Genomic DNA, 12,530 nt, shown 5'->3' on the forward strand with positions numbered 1-12,530 from the left:
GTTTTAGATCAAGTACACTTCTGGGCAGGGGTGTGAGATCCTGCTCCATTCCACTTGGGAAGGAGCTCACCTCTTCCTCTAGAGTATCTATGGTACACAGCACTAACAGGGTCACTGAGTAGAGGTCTCAGCTATCTGATTAAAAGCACAGCACATTTGAGACTGGGTACCACTGATGGTCTTAGGCATCCACTGGGGATCCTGGAACATCCCCACACGGGAGAACTGCTATATCACCTACGGAGTTGCCAGGCAAAGACCTGCCACTGAGGGTAGCATCAGCATCTATTCTGGGAGTTCAGCGGAGACCCGGGTGTTGGGGTGGTTTGATGCATGACTGACATCACTGAGAGAGACTAACAGGTGATTCAAAGCTATGCTTGGCTATGTATTTGCAGAGAACAGATACAGCTTCCTTATTGCTGACTTATAAGGACTGATGGGAGCACTCTGGCATATTAACCTGTAACTGTCCTCAGGAACTACTTGCCATGAAGGCTTCGCCACCACAAGAAAACACCCGCAATCAGAATGGCACAAGGCAGGCAAACGCCAAAGGCTGTAGCTATCTGGATAAGCGGCTCTTACAGAGAGAAGCAAGGAGCCAGCAGACACGTGTGTGTCTATCCTGAAGCCCAAATAACAGCGTGGAGACTAATGAGCATGCTGAGACAGCAAAAAGAGGAGCTAAACGCTCACAAAAGGGACATGAGCCGCAGACAGGAGCTGGACGAGCTCCTCAACCTCAAAGTCCTGGCTTGTGTGAGGAAACCGACTCATTCTGGCCCCGCTCTAGGATCCCAGCCCACTCCTGCCCCAACCTAGGAGCTCAGGTTAAGGCTCACAAACCAGAGCAGAAACCAGAATAGGAAGGGAGAAGCCACTTTATTCAATAACTCCTCCTAGTCCAGCCAGATCTCTGGTCCACTACTGTGAAATTACTTCTTAAAAAAAGAAAAAAGAGAAAAAAACAGCTTTCTTTTAGAACATGGTTTATTATATGTACAGAGTAAATTGAAAAAATTCTGAACAGGGATAGCTTAGAACATGCCAATACTTGTCCTGCCCCTAGAAGGCCATGCTGTCCAATCTCCCACTTCCTTCTTTTTAAGCTAGGATCTCACCACAGAGACCAGGCTGGAATTCAGAGAGACCCAGCACCTGCTTCTGCCTCCTAAATGCCAGGATTAGGGCGCCGGCCACGCCAGCGCGTCTGGCCTGTGCCAATAGTTAGCAGCTCTATGTGAGCGGTGCTCTGTGAGCACTCACCACCGCAGCCTCCGTGCCACTGCCTCACGCCGCCCTAGGTCGGCATCACCACTCATCTCACAGCCACGGACGCCAGAGCTCAGAAACTTAGGAACACTCAGAATCACACAGTCACTAAGTTGCCAGTTAGCACTCAAATGCAGGTAACTTACTTTAGCAACATCGTAAGAGAAACCAATTCTGACAGGATAAACAAAAATTACTTCACTAGAAGCATTAAGAGTTTCCCAAGACAATTATGCTGGGCACCTGTCTATGAGTAGAGCAGAGTATCATTAGAGATCAGTTCATTGACTTTGTTTTTCTTTCTTTTACTTTTTTAACTGCCAGTCCTGTTTGGTTCCATCCTAGGCCTAGCTACTCAGCCTCTGGTTCCTGGCCCTCTAGGTAGTGTCAGGGGTGGGATCCCTCTCGCGTCATGGGTCTCAGGCTGGACTAGTCATCAGAGGCTTCATCCAGCTACTGATGGAATCAGAAAGACCCCCAGGCAAACATTAGGGCAGAGCTTGGGGAATCCTGTGGAAGAGGGGAGGAAGGACTGTAGGAACGAGAGGGGTCACGGACACCAAAGAAGATCCACAGAAACAGGGCTCAGAGACTGAGCTGACAACCAGGAGCCTGCGTGGGTCTGAGCTGGGCCCTCTGCATATGTGCTATGGTTGTGATCTGGGTCTCCTTGTGGGACTCCCAACAGTGGCTGTCTCTGACTCTCTGACTGCTTATGCATCCATTTTCCTCCTCCTGGGACGCTTCATCCAGCCTTAGTACGAGGGTGGTGCCGACTCTTACTGCAACTTCATACGTCAGGTTTGACTGATGTCCATGGGAGGCCTGCACTTTCCTCAAGAGTCAGAGGAGTGGATCTGGGGGAGAGGGGAGGAGGGAGAGGAAGCTGCTTTGGGGATATAATACATAAGAGAAGAAGAAGGGGTGGGAGGGAGGGGAGGGGAGAAGGCATGAGACTCAAGGAAAGAGGAGAAATAGTGAGAAAGATGAGGAACTGGGATGGGGAAGAGGGTCCAGCTGGGGAGGAGGCCATCTTAAGTTCATGTCCCTGCACAGCCTTGAGACGGGGGTGTGTGTGTGTGTGTGTGTGTGTGTGTGTGTGTGTAGGTGGGACATTTTATTCCTGGCTTTCCCCAGCTATGTCCTTTAACTCTCTGGTCAAGTAACATAACTATGAGCACGTTAAAGTTGGGTAGGAATACAGAGGTAGAAGTCAGGCCTGCTGGAGTCAAGTGACCTCTGAGGACTACTAAGAAAAACCCAATTCACCAGGGGGTGGTGGCACACGTCTGTAATCCCAGCACTCGGGAGGCAGAGGCAGGCGGATCTCTATAAGCTCTACAGCCAAGATAACACAGAGAAACCTTGTCTCGAAAAACCAAAAAAATTAAAAAAAGGAAAAGAAAAAGAAAAACCCAATTCTAGTCTAGTCTAGCTCTGGGCCTGTGGCTCAGCTTCAAAGATCCCCGACATCTTCAGTAAAACAAAGATAATAATTCAAATAATGGTCTTACACACACAGCATGCCCAGTAAATCAGCAGACAGCAAGTAGCACCCATTCCCTGCACAGCTGGCCGCTAGGAGTAATTATGTCTGCCTCTCCTGGCAGACTGAACTCTCTGAGCACAGAGACTATCTCCCATTAGTTTTCACACCTCCCTTTAATCTCTAACTGAGTTAAATTTATCTTCATGACAAAATAGGCTAAAGCAGCTTCAAAATTAGGAGCAAGGCCACTTCTTCCAAAAGCTCTTCACAGCAACATACCTGCACAATCGCCCTCCATCAGAGGAAATATAAACACACCGATCTGTAAGATTCGTGGAGATAGAAACAAACTCATTGATATACCCCGCTCTCCGCATCAGCCGAAATGTACTGACAAGCTTCTTATGGTCTCGAATGACACCCAGGATGTTACCTCAACAAAGAGAAGAACCAAATGAGTCAGAAACAAAAAGTAATCTGACTTAAATTATCCATCCAATAATAACGTTGAGAAGCACTGAGTAGTCGTTTGAAAACAGTTATTGACAGCAGGAACTCATCCACAGGCTAGATCTAGGAAGCAGCCCAAGAGTGCTCAAAGACGGTCTGAGGGCCTTGGAGCCATCACACTAGACACTGGCTGAGGAATTCCAGAGAGCTTACCTGACTGTCCTGGGCTGTCAGCATGAGCTTCAACACACATGCAGGTGTTAAGCCTGGCCTACTAATTCCACAGGCCTCCTGTGGAGGAAAAGGGCTGAGAACTCAGCTTGGACCTGGTTACGACACTACAGAACCTGCTGTGAAACCAAGACGCCAGGCTGCACCTCCCAGGGCTAGCCCCAGGATTCGGGGAGGCAGAGGATGACAGGCAGACTAAGCGCTGGCTCACCATCAGCCCCTGGGAAGCACCGCCCTGCTGACGTGCTGACCCTTCCCCAAGAGCCCATGTTATAAAGGGCTGGTGACTCCCTGAACGGGAGGAAAGGGATGGCCAGAGATGAGTACATCAGACAGGATACAGCTGCCAAGTGAAAAGGAGAAAGGTGGGCATATGGCTGCCAGCCTCTGGGGGCTTTGGAGGAAGCAGAGTAACGCATGAAGAAGAAACGGACTTGAACCCAAGGAGCAGAACATCCGCAGGTGACTCAACAGCTGCGTGCTATGAAGGGAGCTGATCCCACCGTGTCTGCAGAGCGGTGTGCACACTTAACTAGCTCTTAGATGCCACACACAGCTTATTTTACTATGGGTGTTAGCAGCTGCAGACAGACGGAAAGCAGTAGATGGACCGCAGCGGTGTTCTCAGAATCCTGGGTAACACAGCCAAAAGATCAACTGTTTCTGTTTTCACTGTTCTTCCTTTAAATTACGGCCTATTGGGGACAGCTTCTTGGTTAGGGGTGAGAGCTTGTGTCCACTTCCTCCCTCATGCTGGGGCCCCATTTGGCTTGGGCCTGCGTAAGCCGTCTGTAATTGACAACTAACCTCTGAAAAAGAAAAATTAGTTTCTCCACTGGAGTCTCACTGGGTACACTAGCCACTCAGGCCCAGCAGTAGACGCCAAAGACAAAGAGAACTCAATGGTATTTTTGGAGATCTTGTCTCATATTCTTTGTTTGGGCATTTTTTTTTTTTACCATACTGGTCTTTTGCTTGTATATTATGGCTTCCAATCTTATGTTTTTAGAGGTTTGTTTGTGTGTATGTCTACATGTGTACTGTTTTTTTTTTCCTGCATTTTCTCCCTCTCCCCCTTTTCTATCTCTTTTGGGGGGCTTGGTTTTGTTTTACTCTAGTTTTGTTTTGTTTGTTTTGCCTATTTGTTTTCTGAAGAGACAGAAAAAGAAGTCATAGAGTTGGAAGGGCAAAAACGTGAGAAGGACCATAATCAGAATGTATTGTATGAAAAATATTTATTTTCAATAAAAATAAAATAAAAAATAAATTAAGGTCTATCTAGGGTGAGAATTAAAGTGTGATTATGCTTTAAATAAATAAAAATAAAAAATAAAAACAATGAATCCCTCTCTACTCCCAAAAGTTCTCCGAGGAGTGGTTCTCAACCTTCCTAATGCTGCGACCCTTTAATACAGCTCCTCATGTCGTGGTGACCCGATTATAAAATTATTTTCATTTCTACTTCATAAATGTTTTGCTACTATTATAAATCATAATGCAAATATCTGATATACAGTTATCTGATATGTGACCTCTGTGAAGGGGTCGTGACTCACAGGTTGAGAAACACTGGCTTAGGATGAACACGTGACTATAGCATACCTACCATTCAGGAAGACGAGAAACACATTTGGGTAAGAGAGTTCTTCTCCACATAATAAATTCACATCTTCTACTCCCAAGTTACCAGCTAACTTAATAATGGGTCCATCTTCCATGTCAGTTGTAATATGCGTCATAAGGGCCAAGTTTTTAACCAAACCACAGGCCTAGCAAAATATAGACAGTCATTTCTAAGAATAAACATTAGTCATACAAAGTACAGCTTGTATCTGAAAATGCTCACCACTTTGTTGCTGGCAATATAAATGAGTATAATCTTGAAAAACACACTTGGGAATTCAAACACACACACACACACACACACACACACACACACACACACACACACACACACACCCCTACCTCAAACAACCTTACCACTAAAACGTGCATACTCTTTAACCTGAGGAATTTATCTTCAGATAACAAGAAAAGACATTGATCTGACTATTTTATTGTTAACTTGACACAAGCCAGAGTTACCTGAGAAGAGGAACCACAACTGACAACAGTGCCTCCTGCAGGCTGGCCTGTAGGCAAGGCTGTAGTACATTTCTTAACTAGCAATTGATACCGCCCAGTCCATTGTGGGTAGTACCATCTTGGGCTGGTGGTCCTGGGATGTATAAGGAAACAGGCTGGGCGGTCAGGAGGAGCAGGCCAGTCAGTAGCATCCCCCCCATGGCTTCTGCTTCAGTTCCGACTTCCAAGTTCCTACCCTGACTTCCCTCAGTGATGAAGTGTGACCTGGAAGTGTAAGCCAAATAAATTGTTTCCTCCTCAAGCTGCTTATAGGCAGCTGAGGTTTGCCATCACATGGCAGGGTTAGAGTACCTAAAAAGAGCCCAGGAGAGGCTGCTGGTGAGAGTTCAGGCCCCTCCCAGCGATAGAAATGCTAATTAAGAAAGATGGAAAGTTAATTTAGCTGCTGGTATTGGCTGAAGCAATCCCTAGGAAATTTAAGAACTTCAAAGTTCATGATGTATACATTTGAAAACTATATAAATTTAATGTGAATTTCCTTATAGTTTAAGATAAATTAGAGTATTTTCTAAAAATCACAGCCTGCTTAGACTTCTAATTTTTGACTCTTTTGAGTCCTAACAAATTCCTACCCTTTGAAGCCTAAACCTTTCACTTGTTACTAACTTATTCCATTCCCAGGGGCCATAAAGTGCCCTCTTCTGGTGTCTGTGGTACCTGCATGCAAATGATGCACAAACATATACTTAGCTACACACGCGCGCGCGCGCGCGCGCGCGCGCGCACACACACACACACACACACACACACACACACACACACACACACACACAGAGTGAGGCTAAGTAATTAAATCTTGGCAAATCCATTGATGTTTAGGCAATGGTTGTGCTTCCTACATAAGTCAGAGTTACTTCAGGTCTTAGAAAACAGGAAGCTACTCAGAACTCCATCAGAGCATCAAAGGTCATGGCTCTCTCTGTTGTCCACGTCCTTATCACCTCTTGGCTGTATGATCTGACTCACAGGATAACATGAGAAAGAAGAATGTCAACCATGAATCCCTCTAATGAGATACTGAATCCAAGGCTTCTGGCTTCGGAACTACGCTGCAGCCTTGACAAGCTGCTCCAGTGTTTCTTGCCACAAACGCAGTTAATCGAAACAGAAGAAGTGACTAAGTACATGGGTCTCCCACCCCAACGGGTATGCCCTCTGACAGCACAGAGACCCCCATGACCCCTTACCTCTCCTTCAGGTGTGTCGGAGGGACAGAGCATTCCCCACTGAGATGGCTGCAGAGAACGAGGACCACTGACTTTTCTTGTTTTTTCAAACTGGGAAGAGATTCTTGTCATCATGCCGAGTGCAGAGATGTATGACAGGCGAGACAGCACCTGCGTCACGCCCTGGCGGTCCATTTTAAATCTCTTTAGAGACCAGTTGCCCTGGAAAGAGATGAACTATAATGAGCTACTCCTAACCATTACACAGACTGAGAAGTCTGCCACAGCCACGCCTGCTAACTCACGGACAGCCATGATATAGCTATAGAAACCAGAGTGACACCACTGGAGTTAAACCGCAGCCAGATTATCTGCTGGGGTGTTCCAGGCTAGCAACCGCCCCAAATGTGCGTCACAGCAGAGTCACCTTCTTTGGGACTAAAGGTCCACTGCCCACGCCTGTGCAACCAGAGGCTGAGGTTTCCACATTCTTCAGGGAAAAACTCATCTAAAACCCAAAAGGGAATCTCATGTTGGACTGTCATTTAGATGCCTTCATCTAAATAGTGTTGCTCAGAAAAAAGTGACTCTGATAGCAATTTAATTAGAGACAGTCATCAGGTGTACTTTACTAATCTAGGCGCAAGGGATACAAATTGCATGTTTTATCTATTTTGGCCTTTCTTTTTTTTCCTTTTTTCAATGCTGGGGATCAAATCCAGAGCTTGAACATGCTAAGAAAGAATTGTACCTGAGCTACACCTTCAGCCCTAAAACTGTACCTTACTCACATTAAGAAATACTATATTGTCAAATCAAGAAACACCTGTGTGGTCATATCAATATTAAAATAGATTTATGTCATTAGTGTAAAGATAATGATGAACTCTAATACGCTCTATGCTAATCTGAAATATTAATAAAATAAAATCAACTTATGTGAATAAATCTTGCATGTTAACTTTATCTCCGATATACTGAACAGATTAGATTACATTTAGTAAAGTATAATTTTTTGGTTATATAAGTTGTGCACATTAAATAATATTCTCCAAAAATCTGAATACATAGTAATGTAAAATAACCGCAGAAAATAGTATGCACTGAAAAACCAAGTAAAAGAAAATCTCGAAAAACATCTGACTCAATAATCTTCATGATCACAGAAGAATCTGCATATGCTAGGGTGCTTCCTCTCTAAGAACCAGATGAAAGCTATGAATATTTTCTTGGAAAAATATACAGAAGACATTTAAGACAAACTTGAATTCAATTTCAGGAGAGCACTTGTGGTTCCAGCTTTAGAGTCCTCCAACAGGAAAATGAGTGTGGCGGTTTTAGGAAATCAAATAAGCGTTTCGACTAAAATATGACTTTAGGGCATCTCCCTCATGAGTCAAAGTTTTACTTTGCTAAACTCAAAATCTATTTATTAGGAACACTTAATTTTTTGAGCTAAATTCTAGGCATAGAGCTCTACACCTTAAAAACCAAGAGCAGCACACAGGCACCAAGGGGCAATGTCTGACTGCTGCACACACAGTGGGCTCTTTCTCTCCTTGGGGAGGGTAACAGTAACTAAGGTGATACTCAGCCCAGAGCTAAAATAAGGCAGCCCACGGGGAGACAGGAAGTAGGTGGGGAACGAGGAGAAAATGTGCTGTAGTCTTCTGTAGGAGCACACCGAAAAGAAGTGAAGGAGCAAACAGGAGGAAGAGACAGCCCAAAACTGCTCCACGGCGAAGGGCCGTTTTGGGAGGAACACTCCCTGTTAACCTCAGGCGGACAGGAGCGTGCTCAGCAATGCAGGCTTTCTACCTTGAGAACCTGGACCACAGGATGCTCATGTGCCAAAGACACAGAGCTGGGCTGCGCCTCTCCTTTAGCTGCTGCCCACACAGACCCACTAAATCTCTGAAGCTGAGCACTGAAGCAAGCCTGCACCATTGTTTCATGGCTATGGGAGTCAACGTGTTGGGCTGCCCTGCTCTTTGTGGGGGTAAGATCCCATCCATAAAACTAATTGTGCGTCTGGCTTATCAACTGTGAGGCCGGCTCCATCAGATAGACCTACAGTTGCTATGCCGCCTTTAGAAAGGGAGCCGACACCTATCTGATAACCCTTCGTGAACAGCTGGGTCCTAAATACAAAGCAGCTGCAGGGGACCAGGTTCAGTGCTCAGAAAGGAATAGCTGACGAATCTCTGAAGAATATCAATGCTACTGAGAAATAAGGCGCCTTTGTATGGCCTGGACAAAAGCTGCCAACCAAGAAATATGTCAACTTTATTACAGGAAAAAAAATGGAGGAAAGTAACGAGAGAAGAATGACTTAATAGTTAAGCCTACAGACTTCTCTCCCTGTGAGTGGGCTTTCATATTGCTATACAGCAGGACTATATTTAGCCTTAAGTTATACAGTAGCCCCCCCCCCCCCCAGTCCATGGCGGATGTACAGAACCTATGCTGTCTTTTCCCACACATCCATGATAAAGTTTAATTTATGAATTAAGCACAGTGGAAAGTTAATAAAAATAGGGAAACTATAGGTAAAGAAGAAAAAAATAAAAGAAAGATGGGAAAGAAGTTATTTAAATTTATGAATTACTTTTGAAATTTTCCATTTAGTAATAGTATTTTCCAGATAGCAATAGTCTTGAATGGGAGGGGGTGTGGCTATGTTAACAAAAGCCAGCTGAGCACACTTCTGCCACATGGGTTCCCAGAATCGTTTCCATTCCTAGCCCCCCACAAACTGCAAAAAGGGCTGCAGACTCACGGTGGAGATGGCGTTCACCATGCCGTTAGTGATCTGGTCTTGGCGCATATGTTTCACCACATCAAACTGGGCTGCTCTTTGCTTAGGAATCACTTGGTCTGCAATCTTCTTCATTTCAGAATTAAATTTTTTAAACAAATCTTCAAAAAGAAGAGATAAGAGCTGAAAGAAACATACATGATAGTTAAGCTTAGGTCTCAATGAAGGCTCTGTTTTAAAAAGACGAGTTTTAAAACTGAAAATATATTTTTTGTAAAAATTTAATGTAATACATATATCCAGAACCTCGATGAATAAAATGTCAGGCACTATACAGGGAGGGACTTCTCCCTGGCCACCCACAAGTCTTGTACCTAGAAACAACAAACATCAGGCTCCAGGTCACTAATGTCAAGAAAAGGTACAGACCCAGAGGGATGAGGTGGATTCCAAAACCAGCTTCCTTGGGGGAGGAGCAGGAAGCCTGCTAAGGCCAAGGATCACTGCACAGCTACACAGCAGGGCCTAGCCCATAGGGAAGGGGCAGGAAGGAAAGGCTCCTTTATAAACCAGGCGAGGAAGAATGCCCGTCTTCATATTCTCATTCATCTCAGAGGTGGAGGTGGCAATGCGTGCCCTGGGCAAAGGGGGGATGTTGATAATGGGAAGGAAGCCATAAAGCTGCCTTTACTTGAAGATAGCACGTCATCAACAGAGAAGACCACAGGGACTCTGAAAGAAGCTGCATCTTGAAGAAGATGTGAACTTAGCAAGTGTGTAATAAACAAAAAGCAACTGTATTTAAAATATCACCAAGAGAAAAATGATTGGCTCTCTCACCAGGAGAGATGGACCACAGCCACACGGTAGATGACCGGCAGTGTTTAGAAGTCAGCCCTCTCTAAATTGTCCTACAGACTCAAATGTGATCTCAGTCAAAGCCACCGGTCACTTATTTGATTGTTCATTTGTTAAGAGAAACAGAGAAGCCAATGCTAAACTTAAGTAAAAAAATATGTTAAAAATTCCCGTTTATCATCAATTTCATAGAGAAGAAGGTAACACATTTTTCTGCATGAAATTGGAGAACTAAATTATTCTTCCTTAAAAAAGCATCTTAGTAGCCGCTCGTGGTGGTGCATGCCTTTAATCCCAGCACTTGGGAGGCAGAGGCAGGTGGATCCCTGTGAGTTTGAGGCCAGCCTGGTCTACAAAGTGAGTCCAGGACAGTGGAGGCTACAGAGAAACCCTGTCTCAAAAAACCAAAACCAAAAAAAACAAAAACAAAAACAAAGCATCTTAGTTTAGTCCCAGCACTTGGAAGGAAGAGGCAGGTGGGCCTCTGCGTGTTCTAGGCCAGCCTGGTCTGCATAGTGAGAATTTAAATCATTTTGTCTAGCATTTTTTTCTTGCTTTTCACACATTGATTATGTTTCAAGAGCCCCAAAGAGATGATGATGAGAAGCATTATTTTTGAAATTCCAGATAATGAATGTATTAGAATGAAAATATTAGATACCATGGCCTTCCACATAAGGGAATAATGACGAATGAAAATGGTCCTCACCATCTGCTAAGAAAGCCATCAGGAGAAAAGCTGCTCAACTTCAACACACATGAGCTGGGACGCCAGCACCCGAAGCCAGTCCTGACAGCACAAAAAGTAGACACTAACAGTCACACTCTGCCTGACAGGACGCAGCACCGTCACTCACCAAGCGGCCAGCCAGAAAACAGTGTGTTGGAGAGCATCCATCTTGTGTCTACAAACTGCCAATTAGGCGTGTTCACACACGACACACATGAAAACACGTCAGCAGGAGGCTAGGTGATTGGCACATTTCTGTAATCCCAACACTTGGGAGGGAAGAGGCAGAAGGATCCAAAGTTTGAGGCTAGCCTAGGATGTACAGTGAGTTCAAGGCCAGTCTGGGTCACAATGAGATCCTCCCCCCACCCCACCCCCAGACCTCCAAGGTTTAAGCAGATAGCTCAGTGGCTTAGTGCCTGGGTTCTAGCCCCACTATGACAAACACACAGTAGAGTATGTGAGGGCCGAGCTTAGGTGTCAATGCTGGAAAGCATGTCTTCTGAGCATATCTACTTAGATGTTTCTGGAAGAGAGTGGCATAAAGAAGGCCCACTTTCATCCCCATTCCAATTGGGAAGGCATACCTAACACGGAGAGCCCGAATGGAGCAGAGAGGCTGAGGCAAGGCACGTCTCCTCTGCCCTGAGCTCCTGGCGCCTGTGCTGCACACAGGGCTCCAGAACTGGCAAGGGTGGACCCCAGGTCCTCAGGCCTTTAGCTTCAGGCTGCAAGAGAGCGCTGGCCCTGCTGTGCTCAGCTCTCTGGACAGGAGACAAACCTCACACTGGCTTCTCTGCTTCCCCAGCTTGCACACAGCATATCATAGGACTTCAGTACTTTTAGAACCACCCCAGCCAGTGCTACAAGTCATTAATTACAAACCTAGAATAAGAAAATTCCTTAGAAAAAAATACTCACTTTCTTGAAACACACACACATGATCAAAAGGACTCTCACATACAAGTAGCAGGTAAGACACACTAGCTCATGGATCCCTAATGACAGTAAGAAATTGCTCTTTGAAAAGCTTAGGTCTGGAAATAATACTCTTTTCTTATACAGTTCCATGCTTTAGAGGCATATCTTACGTCTACATAATATACTTTACTATCTGAGACACTGCAATAATTTGATGATTGTAATCTGTTTAAACAATCCAATTTGAGAACTGGGTGCTCAGGAGGATGAGGCAAATGGAACAAGATGAACTGCTAATAATTACAGAATAGACAAGAGCTGATCTTACTATTTTATTTTAAGATTTTCATATTCATAATTTTATTAAAATGTTTCTCAAAGATCCTCCAAAATAAAATCATGTTTTGTGTGTATGTCTGTGCACAGTATCATGGGAGGCCAGTGGAGACACTGGATCCTCTGGAACTGGAATTAAAAGTTGTGAGATGCTGATGTTGTTGCTAGGAA

General features: G+C 44.8%; 1 protein-coding gene across 1 annotated transcript in view; it reads right to left on the bottom strand.

The window, feature by feature from the left end:
• The window catches only part of POLR3B (RNA polymerase III subunit B), a 96,830-nt gene that overhangs the window by 47,298 nt on the left and 37,002 nt on the right, over positions 1 to 12,530 (bottom strand). Inside the window, exons 13-16 of the mRNA XM_084796283.1 lie at positions 9,536 to 9,697; positions 6,778 to 6,978; positions 5,052 to 5,214; positions 3,044 to 3,197 (exon numbers count right to left, since the gene is read on the bottom strand). Of these exons, the coding sequence (XP_084652409.1) occupies positions 3,044 to 3,197; positions 5,052 to 5,214; positions 6,778 to 6,978; positions 9,536 to 9,697 (680 nt within the window). The remainder of the gene's footprint in view (positions 1 to 3,043; positions 3,198 to 5,051; positions 5,215 to 6,777; positions 6,979 to 9,535; positions 9,698 to 12,530) is intronic.

Source organism: Acomys minous, assembly GCF_964271855.1.
Source record: "Acomys minous genome assembly, chromosome: 9".
NCBI lineage: Eukaryota > Metazoa > Chordata > Mammalia > Rodentia > Muridae > Acomys > Acomys minous.